Source organism: Acanthochromis polyacanthus, chromosome 12, assembly GCF_021347895.1.
Source record: "Acanthochromis polyacanthus isolate Apoly-LR-REF ecotype Palm Island chromosome 12, KAUST_Apoly_ChrSc, whole genome shotgun sequence".
NCBI lineage: Eukaryota > Metazoa > Chordata > Actinopteri > Pomacentridae > Acanthochromis > Acanthochromis polyacanthus.
Window position 1 is genome coordinate 16697123 of NC_067124.1, and position 27526 is coordinate 16724648.

General features: G+C 38.5%; 2 protein-coding genes across 2 annotated transcripts in view; one reads left to right on the plus strand and one right to left on the minus strand.

Annotated features, from left to right (window-relative positions):
* Positions 1–1766: 1766 nt before the first annotated feature.
* mboat1 (membrane bound O-acyltransferase domain containing 1) lies at positions 1767–19748 on the plus strand. The gene is made up of 13 exons (XM_022193042.2): positions 1767–2184; positions 4189–4334; positions 4923–5000; positions 6401–6496; positions 10362–10417; positions 10534–10588; positions 12311–12503; positions 13824–14016; positions 14131–14234; positions 14314–14378; positions 14464–14596; positions 15046–15197; positions 17057–19748. Exons 1-13 carry the CDS (start codon positions 2104–2106, stop codon positions 17205–17207), a joined length of 1503 nt encoding a protein of 500 aa, XP_022048734.1. The 5' UTR covers positions 1767–2103; the 3' UTR covers positions 17208–19748.
* A 2964-nt stretch (positions 19749–22712) lies between these two features.
* The window catches only part of LOC110950462 (transmembrane protein 65), a 61389-nt gene continuing 56575 nt past the window's right edge, over positions 22713–27526 (minus strand). Inside the window, exons 7-8 of the mRNA XM_022193041.2 lie at positions 26547–26652; positions 22713–25975 (exon numbers count right to left, since the gene is read on the minus strand). Of these exons, the coding sequence (XP_022048733.2) occupies positions 25832–25975; positions 26547–26652 (250 nt within the window). The 3' untranslated portion in view covers positions 22713–25831. The remainder of the gene's footprint in view (positions 25976–26546; positions 26653–27526) is intronic.

The following is a 27526-nucleotide window of genomic DNA, read 5'->3' on the forward strand; positions in this document are numbered from 1 at the left end:
CAGGATTAAATACATGTTCAAGAGACTACCCTTCAGGTGGAGAAAGCTCCTTAATGAACCCTTAAAGATGCTGAAGTGTCCTTTGGGAAGATAATAAATCTCTTCCAGGCTTTTATTTTGCTGCAAATCCTGACCCCTGACTTCAGTGTTGAAGAGAGCCAAAAATCTTGTCCTTTAGGGATTCTTTAAATGCCACATTAATTGTTTATCATTAGGGAATTCTAGCATTTGAAGCCGAGTTCATTACTGCTGCCACTTCTTAAATGTCACCCTTGGACCCACCTTGAACAGAGGGTGTTCGCTAGCGACCGGCAGAATGTGATATTTGGATATTAATTATGACTCTCAGCAACAAGTGCATTACACTTAATAAACATTTACTCCCAAATGTCTCAAAGCTGCACAGGCCATTGATGTCTCAATAAAAGCATTCAGTCATTTCACAAATGACCTTTTAACCGAGCTGTGCAACAGGAATAATAATTCAGGAATTTTTCTAAGTGGGTTTTGATATATAAGGAGTTTTATTTGCTATTTTGGTACAGAACAGCAAACAATGACTAGTGGCAAAAAGCAAGTGTTGCAAGTCAGAACATTAAGCTATAAACTAATGTATTATAAGTTATACAGCTGCACAAAGTCTGCAGGAATGTGCAAATTATTTTTCTGTTAATGAGCAAAATTTCACATTATATAGTGTAAATAATTTGTAATGTGCAAAAACATATTCATGATCCTTACTTAAACTTCTGTAATGTAAAAAAAAATCCTAAAAATACAATATTTGTCAATGATTTATCAGAAATGTGGGCAAAACCTTTGATAGCCACTGATGTACCTAAATATATGACGGTCAAATGAAGCTTAGAATTTACTGATTTAAATTTAAAAAATTTGGTTTCAAACATCATTTCAATAAGTTGAATAGACATGTAATTGTCTCAGGTTAATATTGTGTGTAGTTCCAACTCACTTTTTTGTCTGGAGTTTGTTATTTTCAAGATTTAAATATTGTTTGTTCAAAAAATATATATAACTACATTTCAAAACAAAATCAGACAATTTATGTTGCTGGTTGAGTTAATTTCTTAAAAGGTACAGTATGAAGCAAAACACAAAAAAAAAACTTCTGAAGAAACTCTATTTGGAGCAAATAAATTTAAAAAATTGTCAGATTAAAAGCTTGCATTTGTAATCACAGTAAATAAGTACATCATACTTCAAATCATATTTAAATTATACAGAAAACAGTAGTTGGAACCACTTTTTTTGAGTAATCAAAGTTTAAACCAAGCATTAAATATGTTGCAAGTAAAATAATTTTAATTTGTGGGGGGGAAATGCCAATTCTTCTAACTTAATGTAGTTTGTTAGTTGACCATAATTTCATTGTAATATTATATTCAGTTTTTCTTGTTGAGTCAAAACACTGATATTGTTACTGTGAGTCAGGGGTGTCCTCCCTCAAATCTATTCTTATACTTCCACATATTTCAAAACACAGTTTCCTATTTTTCCTTCTGTAAAGTATATTCTTGTACTTAAAAAACACAGATGGTTATTTTTTACTCTCAAGCCATGGCACTGACACGCCTCAAAACCATGTCTTTTGATTTGCTCAGACCAGTAAAATGATTTTACTGATAATGAAAGATAAGAAGGCCACTATCACCCAAGAAAAGACTGGAAATTAAAACTCACTACATGTAGTGGCCAGGGAGGGGCAGTTACGGAGGAGGAGGAGGCATTTATCCTGAAGAGCGCAGCTGATCGGTTTTCAAAATAAAAGCCCCAGATAATACTCGAGAGTTAGTGCACCATCAGAAATGTATGAGAGAATTGTTAACAGGCTTTTCTAAGGAGTCAAACAAGATTTTTTCTTCGCAAACAGCAGCCAGAGAAGCTTTTTATTTGTCTCAGTCCGGCTTAACTGGTACCAAGGAGGAGCAGGAGGAGGAGGAGAGCCGCAGATCTGTTTCTGCTCTGCGGACTGGTTTGACTTGTCAGGGATCCTCCGGCAGAGAATGTGTCTGAGTCGCACTAAACTCTGAACGGTTGGGAGGAAAAGAAGCGAACCGAGCAGCGGGAAGAACCGGGGCGAGGATGGCCGAGCCCGCGTTCAAAACCACCGGATCCAAGTGGCTGCTGCCCGTCAGTGAGCTGCTGGGTTTCCCTCTGGACCAGGTAGGAACCGACTGACTGCCCGTACCCAGTCTTTGATTAGAAAGCTGCTGCGCCAGGTCATTAGAGCTCATACCTGCGTAGACGACCACATTGTGGTTCATGATGGTAATAAATCAGAGGCTCCATGTGTTTCCTGAGCACCCGCACTACAATTTAGAGGTTTGTTTACTTGGTTTTGGTCACTCAGGTATTTCCCTGATTAAACAATTAGTTAATTGGTCTATCAACTGTCAGAAAACTGTGGTGGGGAAAAACAGGGAAATTGTGCCTAATTTTGTCCAAAATCCAAATATATTCATATTGCTGTCATGGAGATTTAAGGAACCAGAAAATATATACATTTAAGAAGGTAGAAGTAGAAGCAGATGATTTAGACTTTTTTGTAACCTAAAAAGAGGACATTGGAGTGGCACAATGTTTCTTTTTTCTGGCCAAACGGTCTTTTGTTGTTGCTATAGGGTGATCCTGCAGGAAATACTGCCATGTAGAGGATATGTATTGTGAGTGTTGGTTAAAGGAGACACTTTCTAAAGTTTGTATAGGCTAATTCTCTAAATACCAGAAAAAATAAAGCAGCACAGAACTGAACACTCCATATTAAACATAGTATGTCTTTATTTACAGCTGCTACTGGAACAATGGAATGCCTTTCATTTTTAAGTACATAACAGGGAAATTAAAGAAGAGAAATCTTTTAACATCCATAAAAAATGAAAAATACAACAACATAATGTGGATTGGGGCACTTTTGTTATTTAAAAAAAAAATTCTACTCATATTTTTAAAACAATTTGACCACAGTCACCACATAGGCCTACCTATCTGCCTAAAATATGAATATATTTGATATTTATCTAAATTATTTCATACATGTTATGATAAGATGTGCAATAGCTACAAATAGCTCACCTACTTCAGACTTTATTGGTGTGATAATTCTAGCTAAAACATGGCTATGCTACCTCTTCTTAGGTGGGTTCCAGCAGGTTGTCCAATTATGTCCCATCCAATTTAGAAATTTTCTTGATTTTAAGACAGCATGTAAAACTTTTTTCCTTATCAAAAATACCCGACTGCAAAACACCACTAGCAAACACCAAAAAAAATTGCTTTTTTCAAAATTATTATGATTTAATTCAAAATAATTTTGATGCATAATTCCATCTCATTACAGCATAAATTGGAATGAAACGGTGATTATTTGTTTCTTGATATTGATAAGTTTATCACTTTTTATGTCATTTCACTGACCACCGTGATTCTATGATCAGCTATGTGGACTCGATGCTATACCCACTTTTATGATGTCATGTGAACTTTATTTCCCCATCAAATGTGTTTTCAGTGACATATAGGCACTGACTGGACATTATTTGATGTATTCCTAGTAAAAATACTCCTTACAAAAATTAAATGTCCAAATTTGCCAGGTGATTCATTAGAACAATATTACTCATGAGGACTCGAGCGTACTAAAATCTGCTTTTTATGTAACTATCCTTGTTCTGCTCAGGAAACCCACCAAGTTGAACATCCCACTGTGTCCATGCAATCTTTTTGTTTTGTGTTTTCTGTCTGTTTGGATCAATCTCATCTTGTTCAGTAGTTTGCGCTATTTGTGTCCACAGATATATAACTATTGCTAATGTAAACATGTTCTGGTTGGTCAGAACTACTTGGTTATGGTTCAAGGTTGAATGGAGGCTGGCTGTGCTGTTTAGATGCACAAGTGGTTCTGCTAGAAAAATCATAGATGCTGGATGTAACTTAAATTCTGAATTTGTTTGCAGCCTCCCCAGGCCACCTTTGGCTCTGCCCCTGCAAGTTTAAAATATTAAACTATATCCAGCTGTTTGATAGTCTACTCAACTAGTATCACAGCAAACTACACATCTCTATAGTTGAAAACCTCCATAATACTTGCCTTTTAAAACATCACAGGTTGCTATTTGTTGATCATTTGATCAGCTGTACCTTTATCCTCGTGTCTTTCTCCCCATCCAGGTGAATTTTCTGGCCTGCCAGCTGTTTGCTCTCGGTGCTGCCTTCTGGTTCCGTCTCTACCTCAGTCCTCGACACACCAACCCTCTGGTCCGACACGCCGTGGCCACTCTGCTGGGCATCGCCTTTCTCATCTTCTGCTTCGGATGGTACAAAATACTGCATTAATTTCCGTTGCTGTGATGCTACACCATTCTTATGTGTTCAGATGAAACGTGAGAGTTAATTTTCTATAGCAGTTGAACCTGGTCTACCTTTCTGACATTTTCATAGCTGATTAATTTGCCCAACATTTTCTTGATTAAGTTTATTTGGTTTGCCAGAAAATGGAGAAAACTGGCAATTACTGTTTCTTTAGCCCAAGATGATGTCCACAATCCAAAGATATTTATATTACTCTCATACTGATCAAAGGAGTGTGAAAATATTCAAATTTAAGAAGGTGGCACAAAGACTTTAGACCTGTTTTCCCTTAAAAAATGGCTCAAACTGATAAATCATTTATCAAAATGTTTGGCATTTAACTAATCAATCAATCATTGCACCTTTAGACAGATGTTGGAAATGTTTGTGGCTGCATTAACAGCAGACTGAATATGTCCAGATTGTATGGACTCATACACATCATCATGTTACAGAAAAACAACAAAATGTTGATGTTTATGTAATTTAAAGTTGAGAACTATTTAAATAATAGTGGTAAGGCACATTTTCTGACCATGTTGTCTGTTCTGCAGGTACTCGGCTCACATTCTGACTGTGGTGTTTGCAAACTACTTGATCATTATCAACGCTGACATCAACAATGTCCACAAGTAAGTGTTGGTTTTCATGAACCACAGACAAGTCTTGGATATGGCTAAGCAGTGGAGACTAAATGATAGCTTGTGTAGTAATTTGTTCCAGTGAAACATATCAGGTCTTATGGGGAGTTATCATGCATTTCTCGTGTAAGCAGTGTCCTTTTGTCTGCTTTTTAAACTGTCTTGCTGCCTGGTTGGTCTAGTTGTGGACCCACCAAACACCCACCCTTCCTGTTGCATTCCTTCATCACAATGTTGCTGTCAGGTTTGTCTGTAGACCAGACCAACGTGTCTGTCGCATCATGTTGAAAGACAGATAGCACAGCTGTTAAGACAGCAATGAATTTCCATAGCAGTGATGCAATTCTTGCTATCGTCGTTTTCCTGTCTGATCAGATTGACCCCACCCAGAAACCACTGATGTCATAGGCGGGTGTTTTGTGTAATAAGCTGAAGTCCAAGTTAAGGCAGATCTCAGATCTTATATGTGCTTCAGAGAGACATATTTTTTGTTTTAAATCTTCAACAAATGTTTTTACTGTTGCTCCTGCCCTTAAACGTCCTCGTATTCCGTGCTTGCCACACATTCCAAAAAGATTACAGTGCGAGTTTGTGTGTCCTGACCTAAAGTACTGTCTTTAAAAACATGAAGCTGACATAAAGAGCGTTGGATGAAAGGCAGACAGACACTCCTGCCGGACCAGTCTGTTAGATCAATACAACAGATTGTTTGTGTGCATGTTTACACACCCATTTCTTTCCCTGCTGCCATGTTTTTAGTGTATTTGTGGAACTTTATGATTGCACATCAATTTTTCCTCATTTTCTTCAAACAGTATGCTTGAAGTGTGTCCTGTCGGTGTGTTTTTTGTCTCTCTTCAAGAATGAAAAACAGTCTTTTTGATTGTGGTTGTCAGGTGTACCTTCAGGTAGAGCAAGACAGAACCAGTATTGTTCGAATGTGTTTCAGTATAAACACGCATGTTGCACACGCCTCAATGTTACGGGGTGATAGGAGGTAGCTGAGTGAGTCAAGACAAACTTAGGACATTGTAGTTCACACACAAAAATTGGCTCTGTTAGGTAATATTTTGTGACTTTGAAGTATTTGTGGTGATGTATATTTGTGCAAGTGTGACCGTTTTAAACAATAGGAAAAAATCTTTCGGAATCTGGTTCATGGTGCAGAGGTTGAAGAGATGCGACTGTCATTTCCAGTCTTTTCATGCGACTAATGGCTTTATTCTGTAGTTGTTTCAAGAAACTATTCAAAGGAGTTTCTTAATCCACCTCAACATTAACAGCGAATGATTCACCTATAGATACACTAAGAAGTATTAGACCTGCTTGTCATGTTTCTACAGAAGAACATCTCTGAAATGTTTGAGATGTGTTCGTTCCTCCACTTGCAGGTATTCTATGCTGACCGCTATGGGGTACCTGACAGTGTGCCAAGTGAGCCGAGTCTTCATCTTCAACTACGGGATTCTTTCCACGGACTTCTCTGGGTGAGGAAAAGCTGAATCATTTCTTGCTGCCTTCTTATTTTTCTGCCGCACCTTCTTGCTGACAGCTCATTAGTTATTCCAGTCACAGACTGACTCCTTCATTATCAGATAACCTTTCCAGAATGTGTGGTACCTACTCACACCTTGGTTAGAACCACAGCCCTGAACAAACACAACAACACTGATTAAAAAGCCACAGCACGGATTGTTCACAGTTGACATTGTTCAGTCAGGTAGAGTTAAGATGCTTGCTGCCTCCTGGCAACTCTAGGTTTTTCACCAAAGCAAGACAGAACCATTGGTTTAGGGTTTTATTTGAAGGGTTACTTTGAAACTCTACAACTGTTGTAAAGAAATTATAAAATTAAAGATTGATTACACATTATGTCATAAATTAAAGGTCAAAGTCAAGTTATTTAGAAATCAAACCTCGGCCCATGTGTCTTAACGGCAGCTCTTCGATTGATTGCATGTATAAAGATCATTTTTAAAGATCTTATCTGGTGAAAATCCATTTTTGTTGTAATTTTTATGTCTTAAAAACCTGAAGGTGTGAAGTGTAATTTATGAGAATATGAAGACATTTACTGCTGCAGTTCCTTAACTAGAAGCCTCCCAGCATTACAACACAGTCTGCATTTTATTCAGTTTCTAGGTGAACCAATAGTTGTTGAGCTACACATTTGCATAACCCCAGCCCCTCACTGCTGCTTCAGTGAGGAATGAGATTGTTTACTTGCTATAGACACTTTGCTCACTTAAAATGCCATCAGCACCCAATGTTTTACCGTTGGCTGCAAGAATGAGCACAAGATCCATCATGCACTCCCAGCATCTGAGGAACTAAAGGCTCAGTGGAATACTTTTATTTTTCATGGCAGCATCACCACAACCTCAAGAAAATCTTTACTGTCAGCATGCTGTGCAGGTAATGTGGTTAATGTCAGTATTAGCTTTGATCATATAACCACAAGTGACAACTACGTGGAAATGGTAAAGAGAAGAGAAGGTGAGATAAGGTGGAAAGTTTAAGTCTGAGACTTGTTGGGTTATTGTCCATTTTATTTTGCTCTTTGTCATTCAAACTCAGTTACTGTTTCCATCTGTTAGCTTCTCCCTTGCTCTCTGGGCTCACAAAAACTACATTTTAATACAGCTGCATAACAAAAAAAATGTTTTCATTTATGTGTTTCTGGTGTCAGACAACAGAACGAGTATGAAATAATGTAGAAAACTGAGCCCTTTAAGACTACAAATTAACCAATAGTCACTTCAGAACAATTACCAAGCTGCTGCTCTGCACCACTAAGCTACTGATGTAAAATCAACAGCTGCGTTGTGAATTTGGCAACATTCCCATGTTAAAAGATTGCTTACAGAGACAGGTTGAAAGTTCTGATCTCACGGACTTAGGCTGAATCCCAAACCGCCCCCTACACACTCCCCCTCCACTACCGAGTGTCACTCCAAAAGAAGTCACACTCGAAGCTGTGGAGGGCACCTATTATTGAAGGGAGAGGGTATAAATACGATCGTCAGGAATGGGATGCCCTGTCGCCTCACTGGAAAACGGAAGACGTCATCGCCATGGTAACACAAAGACGCCTACTGTGCATGGCTGTAGCGCTGTGGCACAGGTTGCAACTAACAAGGATCGCTGCTGCTTCCAGAAGACGAAAGCATCCCACTTTTTTTCACTCACATGTTTTCCAATCCTATTATCTGGCATTTCAAATCCAACAAATGAATAAATGAATTCTGTCAGTTGTGTTCAAATTTTAAGGTGTCAGGGGGTGCACAATTAAATCAAACGTCAGCAGAGAAGAAGATTTATTTCTTTTGATTTACCTTTTTACACCACTCTTTTTGTGATGTTCTGTCAGTGTGAAAAATGCGTGGGAGAAATAATGGACGCATGTGGAACTCACATCAATATGTTTGTTTCCTCCTCCATTTCGACGTTGCACTTCCTGAAAAAGTTGTCCAGAGTGTGCATCGATGCAGACTCGTTATTTAAGGGCTGAACAGTCCACTCTCCCTCCGCACTACGCGGTTTGGGACGGCCCTTAATATGGAGGACCCTCCGCGGGAACGCGCAAACGGAGGGGTAGTGTGTAGGGATAGTGTGTAGGGGGCGGTTTGGGATTCAGCCTTATTCTGTATGTTGGCTGCCATGCTTTTAGCTGCAGAGAGAGTCTTCTTCCTGAAGGGAGTGTGGTCAGAAGTAGCTGAGTAGTATTTAAAGCTACAGACACCGAAACAGTCTGCCGAGAACTGGTCTAAGGCCAGGAGTTATACAATCAGGACACAATGAGCCATCTTTGGTGTGTTTTGAGCTGAAAAACTGGAAGACACATTTTGTTGACATGTGAGACTTTTATTAATTTACTGAGACTTTGGGAAATGTAACTAAACATGGAACTGACAAATCTTGTGGTCATGTGCATAAGGTTAGCTTCTCAATCTGTACCAGTGGTTGCAGTGGAAATGCTCATGCCAGACAAAGTGGGTAATAGAATTTAGTGTGTGCAATGCAGTAAAAGGTGACTCTGCTGTCCCCTGTACTCAGCAACTTCTCTGCCTGGTTCCAGTGTGGATGAATTTGTTGGCAGCTTCACTTAAACTCCACGTGACTTTAGTGTTAAGCAGAGCTGTGAGTCAGGCCTCAGTGTGAATCTGAATCAGGGAACAGCATTAGTTAGGCTTTAACGTTAAAGTCCAGTATGAAAGGTTGTGAATGGCAGTCTGCAAACACTATTTAACCAGCATTTGATGAATTAATCAGGTTGAACAACAGTTGAGTGACTCATTTTCATTTCTCATTCTGCTTTTTCAACTTTCCCTGCAGATGTATTAGTTGATCTCCAACTTGTCCCTACAGTCTCAGTTTGTCCAAAATCTGATCATTTCTGAATCTGACACTGAATGAACTCGACTCCTATTTACTCTGCCGTATCTGCATCTACTTGGAAAACACGGTCTTTGGGCTCCAGTGGTGGAGTGCTGCATGTACCGGCTGGCACCCAGAAAATGTTTCTCTAAAGCCCACTGCCAGCCCTCATTGAGCTGGCACCGCCAGCCGCACGGCCAGAACCTCTCCGCCTCAGTTTTCCATGCTGTGCACACAATGCAGCCCACTCACAGACAGAAACCAGTATGTGTGACTGGGAGAGGGAGGCGAACGGGGACAGAATGGGAGTGAGACTTAGTTTATATGTGCCTTTGTGCAAACACACTCACATTCTTTGGACAGAGAGCTCAGTATCTGTGAATGAAACAAGGACAGAGTGTGTGAGACTCACTGTACAGACCTTATTGGCCTCCGCTGTTGCTTCTCTTCAGTGTCAGTTAGTGTATTTTACTGTTTACTGCATTTAAAACTACCCTCCAGCACTGTTCTATCAGTAGAACAAACCTTCGGATGTGATTTTTCACAGCTCTGGACTTGACAGGCTGAAAATCTGGCTGTACTTGTTTCAAAAAGGGATGATTGAATGAAACTCTGGGGGTGGAATGACTGGATTAATAAGTGACCTGATTCAACACTGCTGGAAAAGAAAGAAGTGATTCACCTGGGAAGTAAAGGCTGCGCAGAAGCTCAGCATGCTGCTACTTGGGAGACCCTTTGTTTTACTCTGTGAATTAATTGAATGATTATAAAGTGGTTTCTTTCACTAAAACATCCTTTTCATAGGACTGACATGCTGCTTTCTCAGCTACATTCTCTCTAAAATCATATTCAGATTTCCCAGCTATAGTCACTATTTAACATTCTCTTTAATATTTTTTAATGCCTGTCAATTTCAAAATTGTTAAAATCAAGTTTATTAGTAAAATGATTTACCTGCTGCCTTCTTCTGCTCAGACCTTTGATGATTGTCACGCAAAAGATCACCACTCTGGCCTTCCAGCTGCATGATGGTAAGAAGTAAAAACACATTTTTAAAAAAATATCTTTAATCAAAAATAGCCATTACAGTGAAATTTAATATTATTATTGTTATTATTATTATATCTAACTTTCAGTTTTTTTTCAGGTATGTGTAAGAAACCTGAACAGCTGACGTCAGAGCAGAAGCTTATGGCTATAAAGTAAGTTTTTCACTCTTTAAAAAAACAAATTAAAAAATATTTTAATTTATTTTACAAGTCTCATTATTTTGTTTGTTTCTGTGTGAAACTACATTGAATTACAATGGCTAACACAGTGCTAGAGCTGCAAATGTAAATGAGAAGTAATCACAATCATTAATTCAGCTTCCCACAATTATGTGAACATGATTGGCTGCTGTATTTACATTTTAAAAGCAGATAGAACACAGCTAATTTAGATCAGATTATTTGGTTTAAACTTGGGTAAATCTGACATTGGAACTCAGTCAATTTCTGAATTTCAATTTCAGTCTTTTCAAAGTAATGTATCGTCACATCTGTCTGAGTGAACTGCAGCTGCATGATTGTATCCTCTGCAGGCTGCATGCGAGACGTTTAGGGCCCAACGGTAAACTATAGTTGTCTATTTAACCTGAGTTTAACCTGTTCTCAGTTTATCGGAGAGATGTCAGACAACATCCAGAAATGTCTGGTGACAAAATGAATACATATTTTCTGATTAAAATACACTTAATCACTTATATTATTTATGTCAATGCATAACTGGGGTATGCAAATTATTATTTATCAGCATGCAAAGTTAATTAATACCACGTTGTACCAAAAGAAAAGTGACAGGAGGTGCGACTACCTCATCTGTTGATGTCGGTTTGTTCTGAAATGTACTTAAAATTTTCTTTCTTTCTTTCTTTCTTTCTTTCTTTCTTTCTTTCTTTCTTTCTTTCTTTCGCTCGCATTTACAGACAGGTGGCAAAAGAATGGAAAAACATGAATCCCTAGGTTTATTATTTTTCTTTAATTAATTCAACCTGTCTGTTGTTCACGCTGTAGAATAAAAGTGTGTCTGTACACAGGAGAATGAATAAATGACTTCAGAATGCATCTGAAGTAACACTTTGGTTAAAGAATAAATAACATTTTCTTTTCCTTTAGCTATGAAGCACAAAGACAAGCAGATGAAATCATGGTGAATAGCTTGTTCATGGGGGGAAAAAAAGCATGTTGGGAACTTAGAAGATGCATCATTTTGCATGGAAACCTCACATTTTTGTGCATGCCAACTGATAAAACCACACTCATCAGTGTCGCACGCATGCCATTTTTAAAATAAATTCAGAAATGCATGGAAAAACAATCCTGCAATTGTAAATATAATTCTCTTGCACTTGGAATCTTACTGAAAAAATTCTACCTGTAGAGTTGGGTACAGTTTAATGTGACTCATTTGGTTCCAGTTTTACTTACAGGTTCTGGTTGTACTGTAAAGTTTACGTGAATGCTTTAATGCATTTATCAGCTCAGTTTGTGACAACTTTGCTTTCTGGAATTGACTTGCAAACTGAAAAGCAGATTTTAAAAAATAGTTTCCAGATTCTTTAGTTTTTGGAGCTGGTCACAATTCACAAGCAGCTTTGATACCTTGAATACTTTAATTGGAGGGCCAGAGGAGCCTAATCAGAAGCTAATTTCTAACATTTGTATTGGTGAATTAAAGCATCAGGATATTTACTTTACGTAACCTAATCTTTACATCTTGAAGCAACATCATGGGTTTACAGGACCCCTGTTTCATTGTTTAACTTTGATTTAAACATAAGTGGCATGCATTTTTCTTATATCCATCCGGTGTAGAATGTAATTTTTGCTGCATTTCTCCTAAAGTGATCACAGACTGTTTTGTTTCTCCTGTTGCCTCTGCAGTGTGAGGCCTTCTCTCATCGAGTACCTGAGTTATAACCTGAACTTCCTGAGCATCTTGGTGGGGCCGTGCAGTAACTATAAGGATTATACAGACTTCATCGAGGGCCGACACATCAGCAGGAGACTCAGGCTGCACTCTGGAACCTGTAATGGACAGAATGGATATGATAAGACGCCAGAACCGTCGCCTACGGTAAGTTCATGACAGATGTGTCCTGCAGGTTTCTCCTGGTTTAATTTTGATCCTCACTGAGATTAATGTTGTCGTATGAGGAGCCGGAGAAAGCTATTGCGATTTATTTTTATTATTTAATATCTAAAAAAGGCACAAGTTTGGTAATAAATTCTCTTTCCTGTTTGAAATCTAAAATAAATTCATCATAAAGCACACGTTTCCCTTTTACCTTGGTCTTTGTTTTATTCTCAGAACACTGCTTGGCTCCTAAACAGCTGGAGTTATTCAACTGCAGACATCTGGCTCATTTACAGTCTTCCTCTAGATCTAATAAGATTGTAGTGTTAGCATAAGGCTGTATATAAAAGAGATAAATCCATTGATAATCACTCAGCGTAAATACCCTTTTAAAGCCATGAATTTGGAGTTTTGCCATTGCTAAAGTCTGCACAATATTGGGGGGGGGAAAAACTGCTGCATTTTGTTATCTGGAATTTGAACCAGACACCTGCAATAACTTTATTTAGAAGGAAATAATCAATGAAGAAAAATAGGTTGATTTTTTTAGGCTAGTGTATCTGGATTTATGGGGCTGTTATATGGTGCAATGCTGGCAAAGACATTCAAAATAGGGTTGGTTTTGCTCTGGATGGCTTTGCACTGATTTGTGGTACAGACTTAAACAATCAAACAACTGAAATTGTGTTGTTTTCTTTTTTGCAACCAGGTCTTCCTCATTTTGGTGATGTCTGAATGCTAACAAACTCTGCGTCTTATAGATGAACTTATAAAGAAAACTCAGTGTATCTGAGAAGCTTTTAATTATTATACTTAGAAAGTAAGCTATCTTTTATTAAAAAGACTTCCAGTGTAGGTTAATCATGGAAAATGTGTTTTGTTTTTGTATCAAGAAGCAAAAAATTTAGCTTTCAACTTGTGTGTGTGCACATTGAGCTGTAAATGTTAAACTGAGATCCTGCTTTGTCATCTATTTTACTTTGAATTGGATCATAGTTTACAGAATAAACAACGTGCTCTATTATTGGAGGCTTGAAACTCGTGATTGAGACCATAAACTCGTTAAGAAAATGTTCATTGAGGCAACAAATGAAGTGAGAAGTCAATAGATTTTCTCAGACTGCTATAGAATCTGACTGCTTTGCTGCCAGAAGAGTCACCTCCTGCTGGCTGTTAGAAAGAATGCAGGTCTAAAGTAACATTGGCTTCACTTTTCTGATATAGAGGCTACGTCTGGTGGAGTTTAAGGGTCACCAAGCCATCATGTATTTGTACTGTGCGTTTCCATAAATGCTCAGCGGTTCTCTGTTTCCTCTGCAGGATTCTGTCTGTAGAAAGCTGCTGGTCTGCAGCGGCTGCATGCTCTTCTTCCTCACTGTGACTCGCGCTTTGCCTATAAAGTACAACGTCGACACCGACTTTGTCAGCAGAGCCTCTTTCCTCACCAGGCTCACTTACGCTTTCTTCTCCATACAAGCTGCCAGGCCCAAATTCTACTTCGCCTGGACACTAGGTGAGAACAGGTTGTTTAGTTAAAGCCGGCCAGTCTTCTGCTGCTCATGGAATGGAAACACTTTTGAATTTCCATTGCTGTGGCAGTCATGTGGTTGTTTTCCTGTCCTGTCAGCTGATGCAGTGAACAATGCTGCCGGTTACGGGTTCCTGGGGATGGATGAAAATGGAAAACCATCCTGGGACCTGATCTGCAACCTCAACATCATCGGAATCGAGGTAGCGACACATGATTTCAGTGTGATCATGATTAATAAACTTAGAACACAGTTTCTTTACCGACTGATCTTTTTTTCAGACAGCAACCAGCTTCAAGACCTTCATAGACAACTGGAATATTCGAACAGGAATTTGGCTCAAGACGTAAGTTCTGCAGATGTTAACTTGGCTTTACATGGCCATAATCACAACTTCCTGAATTTAATTCCTCTCTTTATTCTCCTCTCAGGGTTTGTTACGACCGAGCACCGAAGCACCGTCTGGCGTTGACCTTCATCCTGTCGGCTCTGTGGCACGGAGTTTATCCAGGATACTACTTCACCTTCCTCACTGCCATCCCCATCACTGTGGCTGCCAGAGCTGTGAGTAGTTTACCTGAACACCAACATATAAAATTGCAAACAAAACTTAGTACAATACTGTAGTTTTGAATACGTGGGACAGCTGTTTTCCAGTTTCAGCACTGCAATTGTGAAAGTAATGTTAAGATTAAGAAAAACCATCTCATTTTTCTTAGTAAAACTGCTAACAAAACTTTTCTTTACAGTATCAAAGTGTTTTTTTCTCTCAAAATATAAGTAGTATCTGTTCAGTCAAAACTTGTTCCTCTGCAGGAACAGCTTTCATCTTAGATCTTAGGTTGATCTGCATCTGACTTTAAATAGAAAAAAAGCTCAACAGCCGTGTAAAATGTACACAAATGCTGCAGCTTTGGCAGTCTAAATGCATATTATCTGACAACAGAATAACTTAAATACACTAATCCCTCTCCCTGTGTGAAAACAATAAGTTCTCTGTCTCTTCTCATGAGGTGAGGAAGTCTGTTCGCCACCTCTTCCTCGGCTCCAGGGTTTTGAAGTTGGGTTACGACATCCTAACTTGGGCAGCCACTCAGTTCGCCATCTGCTACACCGTCATGCCTTTTCTGCTGCTTGCAGTTGACCAAACTCTGGTTTATTACAGGTATGTCCAACCTGGAAGTAGTAAAATGTGCAGGTGTAAGAAGGCAGTGACTTTAATCAGAAATGACTGAAAACATTAGTGCTGCTGTGACAGAAACGTGTCACTGATGCTGCTTCTCCTCATCTCTTCTGTTTTTGCCGTCTCTGGTCCTACTTTTCTTGACTTTTTCATGTTGCTCAGCCATTTTTTAAAATTGACTAGCAGTATTTCTTCAAGTACAATCTTTTACCAACCACTTTTTAGTGTATTAGTGACTCATCCCGTTGGTCCTGACAGTTTTGGGTCTATTATCTAACTCAGTCTAGTGTGATAGTTTTCAGTTGAAGCTGTTTGATCTGATTTGGAATATAAAATGGGCATCTGGACAGTTATAGATATTTTAACAAGATTCTAGCATTTCTTTTATTTTAACGGATTTATTTTCAGTTTATTTTTACTTTATGTCTTGTGCAGTTACAGATTAGACAAGTTGCTAACTTATGTTGTACGTTTTTCTTTGTGCAACAAGTGTCTTGCTGCAGAAATGTTGCGCTCTTCTATTTATTTCAAGATATGTTTTGGAGTATTTTACCTTAATTTACAGTTGAGAAAGTGACAGGAAAATAATACATGATATGCAGGCTAGACAGTGAGGTTATTACTCCACCAAGGAGGCAGAAACTCAGCAGACGATCAGCGTTGGTTTGTCTGTCTGTCTTTGTTGGCAACATTACTCAAAAATAGATTAACGGATTTGGATGACATTTTCAGGAAAGGTCAGAAATGACACCAGGACGAATTGATTAGATTTTGGTAGTGACGCTGCTTGTAGTCTGGATCCATGACTTTATTGAAGATGTCTGCAGCATAGCGTCACTGTAACTATGACAAGTGAACACTACGTCAGCTGCCACATGATCACATGATTGCAATCCTACTAGAAATCGACCTCTGCAGACTCATTAGGACTTATCCATCGGAAATCAAACAATGACTGAGCAGCCTTGGCGGAGTGCTGTGCTCTCCAAGTGCTTTTCTAATTTATTATGTGCTTTTATCATTTGTAAACCGTGCGTAGAACAAATTTTTTTGTATTTGCATTAAATGTTTAAACGTCTACCTTAAGCAAGAAAAATATAGTTTTGAACTATAAAACTGCCATTTATCACTGTTTAATTTTATATTCTCTCTGTCCAACAGGTTTAAACATTTGTGATAGCTGGTGCATTTAAGTATCTTCTATAGACATTTTAGCAGAGTTTGCATGTTTTTGCCACAAATCTGTCTGAAAATTAAATTTTAAAGAAATATTTCTGAGGGTCCGTGCCAAAAACTGCAAATGTAAAACTAGAAATTTCTTCTGCTGCAAAGTTTAAACCAGAATATTAAAAATACTGGTATAAATTATCAATGCAATATTTCATTTTTCATGTGTAATATTTCTTATTCCCTCAGTATAATTGCCAGTATTACTCTAAAATGTCCAATTCTAACCTTATTTTAGACTTCAGATTTTTTTTCCAGTATTTCATTTATTGCTTTTCTACTTTTTATTGTTCTGTCTGTTTTAAGTTCTGTCATTTTGTTTCTCTGAGCAATATCTGGCACAAGAATTTCCTTCAAGATTTGAAAAGGATTTTATCTGGTCTTGTATATTGGAAGGTTTTCAGTAACGTATTAATGATATATCAAGAGCCACTGTGCCAACCCTTCTACTGGGATTTAGACATATATTACAGTTTAATTCTTCTTTTTTGTACAATTAACAAGAGTATGACATTTTATTTTTTAGGGCAGTATCTTGTGTCTAACATTATTTCTTCATGTCACGTTTTTGCCCTGATTAAAAGTTGCACTCTATTTTTCCATCTTATTTTTAGGTCCATGTACTTCCATGTGCACATCATCAGCATTCTGGCTGCGGTCGCCCTCCATCGGAGACGTAAACCCAGGGAACCCTCGGCCTCCTCGACTCCGTGCTCAGAGCAGTGCCAGCCTGTTCACTCCAACAACAATGACAAAGTGGACTGAAAAGCTCCTCTTCACGTTCTTTTACCAGCTGCTCAGAGACAAGTGAGTATCCCCACAGGGCGACTTAAAATGGACAAAACTTTGTGCTATTTATTTTTTTGGAATATAAGGAGCAAAGACACAAACTGTGCAGGATTTGTTACCTGTGAATTTACACAAGACGATGCATCAGACATGAACTCAGCAGGCCGACTGCACAGAGAAACTCTGAGTGAACGCTGGCCTGCCTCCCTCCACTCCCCCCCCCCCCCCCCCCCCCCCTCTCCATCCCACCTCAGCACCAGCCTGGCCCCCTCCAGCAACAATGCAACAGTGTGAAGACAGAAATGAGGCTCACTTTCGTTGCTGTCCTCCGTCTGCACTGTCCCACTGACTGGCTGGACTGAAGCCAGCGCAGTGGGAGAGCAGCTCATAAACAGGCTGCAAATACCACAAAAACGCGTGCATAAACAGACGCTGGGAAACAAATATGCACATACTCTCTCTCGGACGCGCTCGCACTCGGTCGCACTCGGCCGGCACACAAAGGCTGCCCTTGTGAGGCCACAACAGAGCACGCCAAGAGGGGAGAGCTGCACCCTCTGCACCCAGATGATGTAGATTTATGTAAGTTGCAACCCACCGTCGTCTATCAGTGGAAAACTGTGCTCTGTGTCAGTATTTGTGCCACTGAAAACCTCATGAAATACTCATCAGACCCTGCAGCTCTGGAAGCATCGCGGTTTCTGCTGTGCTGAAGTTTTCAGGTCGGACAGCAGCTCCTCCAGGTGAGGAAACTGCAGAAAAAGAAGAAACTTGCACAGTTAACAAATGATAAAATGGTGGAAATGTTGCAAGCATAAAATTACTTTTCACAGTCCAGTCAGCAATACATTTTCCTGTCTTTTTTTATTTTATTTTTTGTCGGAGCAGGGACTTTAACAGTGACAGTTTCTGATATGTTATCATGAGTACGGTGCTGGAAACCTGCTATCATGATACAGAGTCCGTGAACAAAAAGCTGAGAGGAAGTCCACTTAACTTTTCTCGCTTTTTGGGCGATGAAAGAACAGAAAATATGAGAAAAAAATAGAGCTTCTGACTCAAATGTGTTTCCTCTGAGTGGTGCTGTGTTGGATCTGTGGTTCTCTGCAGGATTTAGAGGTTGCTTTAACAGAGACATCTGGTGGTTGTTTGTGTCCCAACCGAGCTGAATAAGGAAATTTACACGTGACTGATTCTGTCATCCTTCAGCAACTTCATGAGCTGATTTTTGTTCCAATTTACCATCAAAATTCACATTTTTCTGTCTTTACTGGCATTTACTTTTTGCACAGTTGAAGTTGATGGATGTTTTTGATCACAGTAGGACGAAATTAGCACTGATGATGATGATGGTTTGGCAGTTTGTGGCACAGTGGTTTGGTTAATATTGGTGCTACCTGCAGGCTTTCAGCTGCATTTATTCTAAACAAAGTTTGCTAGATACGCTAACACGTTGCAATGAAAGAACTTGAAATCTCTTTAAGTGGGTTTCTCACTGAAAATGCATTTTATTTCCATGGGTTTAACATGTTTGTGCACCAGGTTTGCCTGTTTAATCACATTGGAGAAACAATCCCAATGCATTTTGTTACCTGCTTTGGAAAAAATTGCATTTCCCGCCTATTTTGGCTCAATTTATATGTATTAACTCAACCCTCTAATTCCTCCAATTTAAAACCTCTGAGTAGAGACATGAATCTGTTTTCTTCTATGTACAGTTTTCACTCCTGAGAGATGCATAAAAAAGACATTTCTTATCTTTGCTGTAATGTGAAAGAGCATTGCATGATGGAGTCAGGGCACAAATGGAATTAACAGTAATGATTGAATAAACACTGCAGGGGATAATTTAAGATTTTAACTCTGGGGGAGGAAAGTACAAATGAACCTAATGAGTCTCCTTTGACTAATTCTTCCCTTTATGACTAATTCTTTTATATCTGCAGCCATGTTGGATTAAAGATGCCACCAGTTAATTTTTTGTTGATTATGTTTCATTGCACATTATCAGCTCTTATGGAGTTAATGAAGTGTCAATAATGAAGCCCTAAGGACCCGAACACTGGTGAGTTCTTTTGCAAGATGCTATTTTGTTAGCAATTCTAAACCTTTAGACCCGAAGAAAAAGCAATGTGATGATAGTACGCTTAATGAGGGAAGTAATTCGTAGTGCGGCTTTGCTATACCAATAAAAAAATATAATGCAGTTTTGTAAAACGGAGCCTTTATTCACTGGAACTGTCCATAACTTTAAATTTGTCTCCATGTTTTTAGAGCAGAACTGAGCAATGAGTGACAAATATGCAGTATGAATCTGTCGTCAGAATGAGCAGCTATTTGAGTGATTTAATACTGGTACTGAATTATTTTTTTGTGTGTGTTTTACAGATGTGTCTGTTATGGAAATGTACTGACTGTGAGAGTGCATGTGAATTATTTTATTACCTCAACTTTGCTCCATTTTAGTATTTGTCATGTGGAGGAATAAATCTAATAAAGCTTCAGTGAAATGAATAATTGGGTGTTTGATGACTTTTTAACATATTAATTGTTGTATTCTGATGATATCAATATAGAAGCTGTGTTTCATTAGCAGGTCCAGCCTCTGTTTAATCATACAGTCTGTCGATGTTCACACTGATGCTCTCTCTATGCGACGCTTCTCCCAAGATGTTAAACCTCCACTGAGTTTCTTAGAGTGGCTCCTTCTTCGTCCCTCGAGTCTTTTCTCTTTTCCCTTCCAACACAAATACACCTGAGCGTGTGTTTGTGTGTTCTCCTCTTGCTTGAGCTCACCAGCAGCTAATAACAACCACACAGCAGGATAAAGACAACAACACTTAAATCACTATAACTCCTGCTCACATGTACATCTTTAAGGAAATCTAAAGCTGCCAGTTGTTTTATTCAGACAAATTGTCCTGCAAAGAGGAGAAAACTGAGTTGTGTGAAGAGTTTCTGTGAACACAACCAGCATCCAAGTCTCTTCCGTTCACAGCTGGAGTTCATCTGCAGGGAAATGATAAGGCAAAGGTGTGGTGCATTAGCAGCTGTGATTGCACTGCTGCCCAAACATTTCTAAGTATGTGCCTCTTTCTTCAGTCTCTGTATGTATATATATAATATATTTGGACAGTAAAGGCCAAAATCATTTCTCTCCACGAGAAATAGCATTTTACGGTGACTTTTAATTTGACCAGAAGCTTTTTGTTCTGGATGGAAATGACATAAACAAGTGAGAAAAGAAGACAAGTTTGTTTGTTTTTCATATTTTTAGTAAAAATGCCATGCACAAAATTACTCATACCTCTTGAAACTGTTCCAGAGAAATGTAGTTTCTATTCCGTTTTTAATGTTTATGTTTGAGAGCATTCTAATGCACTAAAATTTCTGATGCCAACATCACAAAGCAGACTCTGCACAAGACTCAACAGCACATGTAATGGTTTGGGGGTGCTTTTCATCCGGTGGACCAGGAAACCTTCTCAAGTTTTCCACCAGTGGGGGCCACCGAAAAGTTGTAAGAAAAAATGAAAGCTGCAACTGACGTCTTGCTTTTACATCGTATTTTTCATGGTTTTTTTTGACTCTTTAACCCAATAGGAAAGCTGTATATGACCTTTTCATTTTGGACTGCTAACATTCAAATTATAATGGACTTGTTTCCTTGTCTATGTGAATTACAGCATCATTAGCTGCAGCATCTGCCTGTTATGTAAAACTAGTAAGCTCAATGACAGTATCCTGAGGGCAGTTAAGTGACAAATACTGTACAAGAACAACACTATATACAACCCTGTCAGTTTCCACTTCTTAGAATGTTTACTGACAATTATCACACCTAAAATAAGAAATAATATTCTGTACTTTTAGCAACTAGTTCTCGGCTGTATACCACAAACATCATAGGGTTCTGTATACTAATCAGTCTACATCAAAATGCTGCTGTTATTTGTTTAGTCCAGACTAAATGACAGAAATCCACAACTGTAATTTTATTTCAGGACTCAGTTATTCAATGTCAAAACAATCCATGTGACTCTGAAAACTCAACAGCTTTACAAACTCTAAGACTAAACTCTCCACAAGGATCCAAAATAAGTTGGACTGCTACATGAGAGCTTTAATTATTCTTCATCTACTTCCTGAATAGTTTGGTCAATAAAAAAGACAGAAACTAATATTTTTAGCTGAACTAAAGACAGACTTTGTGATTTTTCTGCTCACGTGTTGTGTTGTTGTAAACTTACTCTTTCAAATAAATAGCCTGGAAACCAGCTTCTCTTCACATCATCTTCTACCTGGACTGGTTTGGTTGGGAACAAACATTTGAAAAACTACTGCAGCCTTCAACTGGCTCCTGCTGACACCGATGTTATTTCTGCAACTTGAAAGAAAAATGTAAATTTCCAATGAAATTTTTTTTTTTGGGGGGGGCACACGGGGTGGCCAATCAGATCACAGGGGGGGCCACTGCCCCCTCATGCCCCCACGGAAGATCCGCCACTGCTGCTTGATTGTCTTAGTGACAAAGAATTCAATTGTTTACTGAGTATGGGTATGAACAATTTTGAACATGGCATTTTTAGTAAAAATATAAAGAAATATTAACATGTCTGACCCTTTTTTTTTGCCACTTGTTCACGTCATTTCCAGCCAGAAGAGACACATTTGATCCCATCAAAATTCACTATAATTAAAAACTAAGAATATGATTAATTTGGGACTTAGTATTGATACTTTACTGAAGCGGAAACATACTGCTCTCACTATATACACAACTTCTGCAAAGCTGCAGCTGCAACAGGGAGATCCAATGCATTCCTCTGTTTCTCATGGTAGTTGTATTTTTTTTAACCAAACAAAGCCACTCTCACTACTTTCAATTAAACAATTGTGACTGCTACTGTAATGAGAACCCTAACCCTTTTGCTCCTTGTCCAGTAATTTTCTGCCTGGGTTCACTTTGAATTTACATCCTGTCTGCAGAACTTTTTACTATATTGCTGTTAACCTATAAGAGCACGAAGCAAAACTAAGGCACTGTGAGCTACAAAAAAAAAGAAGCTTGATCCGCTTTTAGTGCGTCAGAGGCCAAGAGAGACACTTCTCCTTCTGGTAAATTACTGTGTTTAACGAATTAAAACCTAACAGAACAGGTGTTTTCACTGAATCTGCCCAATTAATTCTCCTGTTGGGTTTCTGTTACAGCTCCATTTGCGTCATCAGAGGCTTAATTAAGCATTAAAAGCGTTCAGAGTTACTTTACAAACCCAAATCTTCGTAGTCCCAGTTAGAACTTCAGCAACCGGAAAAAAAGCTGATGTCCAACGTACTCCGTCTAGTCTGTAAAAGAATGTTCTCAAAGTTTAATTTGATAATCTGCTGTTAAAACATTAAATGTATAAAGATAACCATGATGCACAAGTCCATCTTGAATATATAAATAACCTTAAATGCCATAATGCGGAATGCAGAAGATGTTTGCAGCCACTTTAATCAAAGCAGATAAACTCAAACATCACACGGAGACAAACTCCTGCACTCAGCTCTTCTACATGATATTTATCCGAGTATTTTTAATTTATTTTCTTTTAACATATGTACACAGCACATATTTAAGAAGCCTTGACAAAAGCAGCAAATGAACTTTTCAGCGCCGTGTCACAAAATCAAGTCGTCCCTACAGTCACATTAACATTGCTGCTAAAACACACTGGGAGGAATCAGGTTTTTAACCCGTTATGCAGAATATCTGTCTGTTCTTTTGGTGCATATCAGTGAAATTCCCATTTAATGTCAGATTTTAATGTCTGAATTTGAGTTTGAAGGACTAGAGGGAACTTCCAGCAGGTATAATAATGATTTTATCTCATCTTCTGCTTCTGTTTGCACAAAACCTTGCAACTTAAAATACCAGGAGACATCGAGAAAAACGGGTTGTTTTCTTTGCATGCATTTGCCTACATCATGCTGCGTTTAACTGATTATTTTAATGTGCTTTTTTGAATCATCTTCATCTGATTTCAAAAGATAAATTCACAACAATTCAAGATGAGGAGCTTCTGTGAGCTGTCGATCTTGGTTTCCTTCCTTTTAAAAACCAAATAAGTTTAATGACATCGTTAAAGTGAATTCATAACAGCTTCATGCTACTAGATTTGGACACATTATGTTTTTCTACAGTCTGAAGATGGTCTTAAAGCCTCCAAACAGGCAATTTATGATGCAATTCAAGGAGGCAAATTGCCAGGATTACTGAAAACCATTACTGTCAGCACGTTGCCCATCAAGATGCTGTTTTCTCATAATATTCTGCTACTTTTTATGCAAAAACCACCACATACAGCGTCCGTATCTCCACTCTGCAGAAGCTCTTATACCTATTTTTAAATCCTGTTTTCAAACATACATTATTAGGTGTCTGAATGGACTCCTTGTGCTTTTTAACAGTCATAAAAATACATTTTTTTAGAGTCAAAAATCTGATCTTTTGCATGTTAATCCAGCCTGAGTTACCTGTATTAACCTCTTAATCAGTGATGCATGACCTTACAACATTTTTTATTATTGGTACTTTTTATTAGTAGTGCATGCAATGTGGAAATCAAGCAATCAGATCAAAAATCCTAACTACATATTTATCTTATTCCTCTATACATTTTTCTTCATTTTTATCACTCTTTAGTATCACTGTTTCCCACATAGTAAATAACATCATATACAGAGTAAGTCTCCTATGAAAGTGTTTTCAGAACATGTTTATCAGCTGCAAGGTCCCTTCTGAGGAAATTACGCTCGCTAACATGGATTTTGTGCTGATAAATACTTTCTACTCTTAATATCGTCCTCTGAGCTAAAGCAAGTAAACGTCGAGAACAGACATGAATGCAAATCCGAGTGCTACAGCAAAAAAAAAAAAATGCTGTTTGCTTCCTTTCACTTCAGAATAAAATCTTGAGTGCAGCTGCTGAGATGAGCCAAGCACGTGACAATAAAACTTGCAAATTTCCTTGTTTGTATGTCAAAATGAGAAATAAATATAATCATATAGAGATAAATTAGCAGCTAAACTTGGGCAGTTTTAATGCTCAGAAGCAAAGAGGTGAGTTACAACCAGATGAGGGACTTATTTAGGTTTTCTATCACATTGAAAGAAAACAAAAACCTCTTTTGTGTCTCCACCAGTGGAGGGCAGCAGAACAGGCTTTATAATCAAAGTGCAGGAAGAAATGGACAGGTAAGCCAAAAAGGATTCATATCCTTGCCAAATTTTGATGTATAATAGATTTCTATTTAACAAATAGATGTTTTCTGTCAGGATTGCTGGCAGAAATTAACAGGATCGTTTGAAATGACCTAGAAACAAAATTTCAGCAGTTATTGATATGTTTGGGCATGATATTTTAGATGAAAATGTTTTAAAAAATCATCATTTTATGTCATTTCCTTCCAGAGAAACCTATTGGTCAAATAAAAATTCACTACAAATCAAAATTTAGCTTAGATGTGAATAATTTAAGGCTCGACTGTAGTTGTGCGCTCATACAACGGGTAACAGCTTTTTTTAGAGGATGAAAAAAAGGCTTACAAAAATCTCACATAATGTAACATAAAACTTTAACCACCCTCCTCGATGTAGTTGTAGGTTTTGTGTTGTACTTTGGCTGCAGCGAGCTAAAGCAGAGCTGCAGGAGATAAATCCTCTAATATTGGCGGAGGAGGAGGGTCATTTCAGGAGGACAGAAGTCTCAGGTGGTTCCCTGTTGATGTTATTCATCTTTCTGCCACAGATATTGTATGTTTTTCCTCCCTTGGCCTCTCGTTCCTCTTTTCTTCTGCAAACTGCTCTTTAAAAAGACTAAGACTGCAGTGACCTGTTTACATACGGCACACATGGGAGACAATCGGGGAATGTTGCTGCTTTGGCAGAGCTACAAGCAAACATGTAGCTCCTGAACGACAAAATAAAGACAATAAATAATCTAAAAAAGCATTTACCAGATTAGATATTGAACTGCCTGCAGCTGAAGCAGGACTTTTTAAGACCTCAAACTGAAACACATTTTCCCTCGATGCATTAAAATCGAATGAGGAGAAACAGAGAAGCTCTTTAAAGCATGTTTAAACACTGAATCTGCTCTTCGTTCAGTCGTAGCTATCGAGATTTCTGACAGAAAACAAACCTTCAACAAGATTTTTTTTTCTAAATGAGCTCTAGTAGTGTTTCTTTGCATTGGTTCCACAACTTAGGATATTTTGTCAGCCGGCCGTCTACAGTCAGAGGTTTGTATTAGTTCCATGAACTGACTCAAGCAGAGGCCACTTCAGGGTGTGTCGGACAAATGAAATTCTGCCCGTTGACAAGGTGAGGATACGGTGCAGCAGCAGTCCAAGCTCGTCTCCTGACCAGTTTCCTGTGCTTATGTTCAGAGTCTACAGTCAAATATTATCTAAAATCCTCTTCAGAATACCTTTGACAGGGTGACTGAGCCTTGCTAGGTGGCTAAACGCTCCTCCAGTCCACCAGGCAAGACTCACATTCAGTCAGATATTCGAACGGATTCCAAATAGTATTTGTCTCCAGCCGGTTGCTAGTTTCAGTTTTTGCTGCTTTCTGTTGGAGCAGGAGGCGGCTGAACGTTCTCCTTCGTCTGGCCGTCTTTGTTCTCGTCCTCGTCCTTGAAGAAGAGCAGCGGAAACATGCCGAGGATGCAGCCGATGCCGACGCCGATGGCTTTGCCCTGCACACAGGAGGGAGGTATGAAGTTCAGGAAAACCCAAACAGAGTCAATACAGGACTTCAAAAATTGTTTAAATTTACTAATGAAGGAAAATCCATTATTTTATTGTCCTTTTTATTTAGACTGATGAAGCAAATCTACAAAAAAACAAAAAAACACTAGAAGTAAGCAGACTTCTACACACTCTGACATGCATTTGCTTGTATAAAAAACAATATAATAAAATATATTTGCTAACCTATTTGAACAGTTTTTCCATGACCTTTAACAATCAGCCAGGTGACTTTTAGAGTTAAACCAGCAGCTAATTATATTTCACACTTCAGCAGTCGTAGCACATTAAAAACCACTCAGGTCTAATTTTCTTTCAGCAGGACCAAACGATTTAAAGGCTGCATCAAAGAGACGCGCGTTTCTGTTGTCTGAGCATCTGGTTTCATGTTTGTGATTGTCGTGTGCAGTAAACAGAAACCCATGAAACGCGATAATGCTGCAGGTTCATTAATCAGAGTCTCCTCGGGTTAGAAGACGGACACACAGTTGTGTCTTTTTTTTTTTTATTGATACAAACCGAGTGAGAGCTGACTCTGGTTTGCCACATGTCGGCCTGCTTTGGGCTGAGATCTGGAATCTGCATCCCCAGCCGAGACGCCAAGGCCTCTACGTAACCTGCCAGCCTGAGGAGAGGCAGAGAAACAAACATTTAACAAATTAGAGTGAAGTTAAACAATAAATCACTTGTATTCAGTGCTCAATTAACCCTCTGAACCTTGAAACCCGCAGGCGGATTTAAAATGCATCTTAAAAATAAATGACACCATTTATCAGAGGTACAAGCTGTAGAATCACTGGATGTTCAACTTTCCAACAGTTCTTGAACTAATCACATGTGACTGCCAGATTTATTGGGGAAAATGACCAATAACCAAAATAACCAGTCAGTTTATAATCAATTAAATAGTTTGTACCGAATTCTGTAAGAATAAAAAAAAAACTGCAGTGTTCAGTGCAACCAAGAAATCAGGATTAAACCAGGTGCCACCAAGAGTTGAGATAAAAATCTGGGTAATTTTTGGCTGAATTGCAGGCAGTGTTCACACCGTGCTGATAGGACACAAGTATGGAGAAAAAATCTAAATGTAAGCATCATTGCATGTGGTGTCATCATTTTTTCAGTGTTTCTAACTGCTGTAGACACTTGGGAAAAATGTTGAACAGGTTCATTAATTTTTTTCTAAATTTTTTGACAAATAAATAATCTCAGAAATTAAAGGTTTTTTTTTCTAATTTCTAATATAATACTTTACAAAATACATTTCTGAGTTCTCTCTCCTTTGTGGTTGTTCTGTCTCCATAGAGCTGCAGGACTTTAGACTGCAAAGAAAAATGAACCACAGTGAAGAAAAAACGTCTCAGAGTTCCGAGGCTTAAGGCGCTTTGAGAAACAGATGAGCAACTGTCCTTTTACTTTACCATGTGAATACTGAGTTCCTTCGTTTATTCAAACATTTCATTAGATCCAGCAGCCTCTTAAAGTAGACACAAAGAGCC

Coding starts and splice junctions, on each gene's coding strand:
- mboat1 (XM_022193042.2), top strand. CDS start 2,104: ATGGCCGAGCCCGCGTTCAAAACCACCGGATCCAAGTGGCTGCTGCCC. Junction 2,185..4,188: donor TGGGTTTCCCTCTGGACCAG/GTAGGAACCGAC, acceptor CTCCCCATCCAG/GTGAATTTTCTGGCCTGCCA. Junction 14,017..14,130: donor CTACTTCGCCTGGACACTAG/GTGAGAACAGGT, acceptor CTGTCCTGTCAG/CTGATGCAGTGAACAATGCT.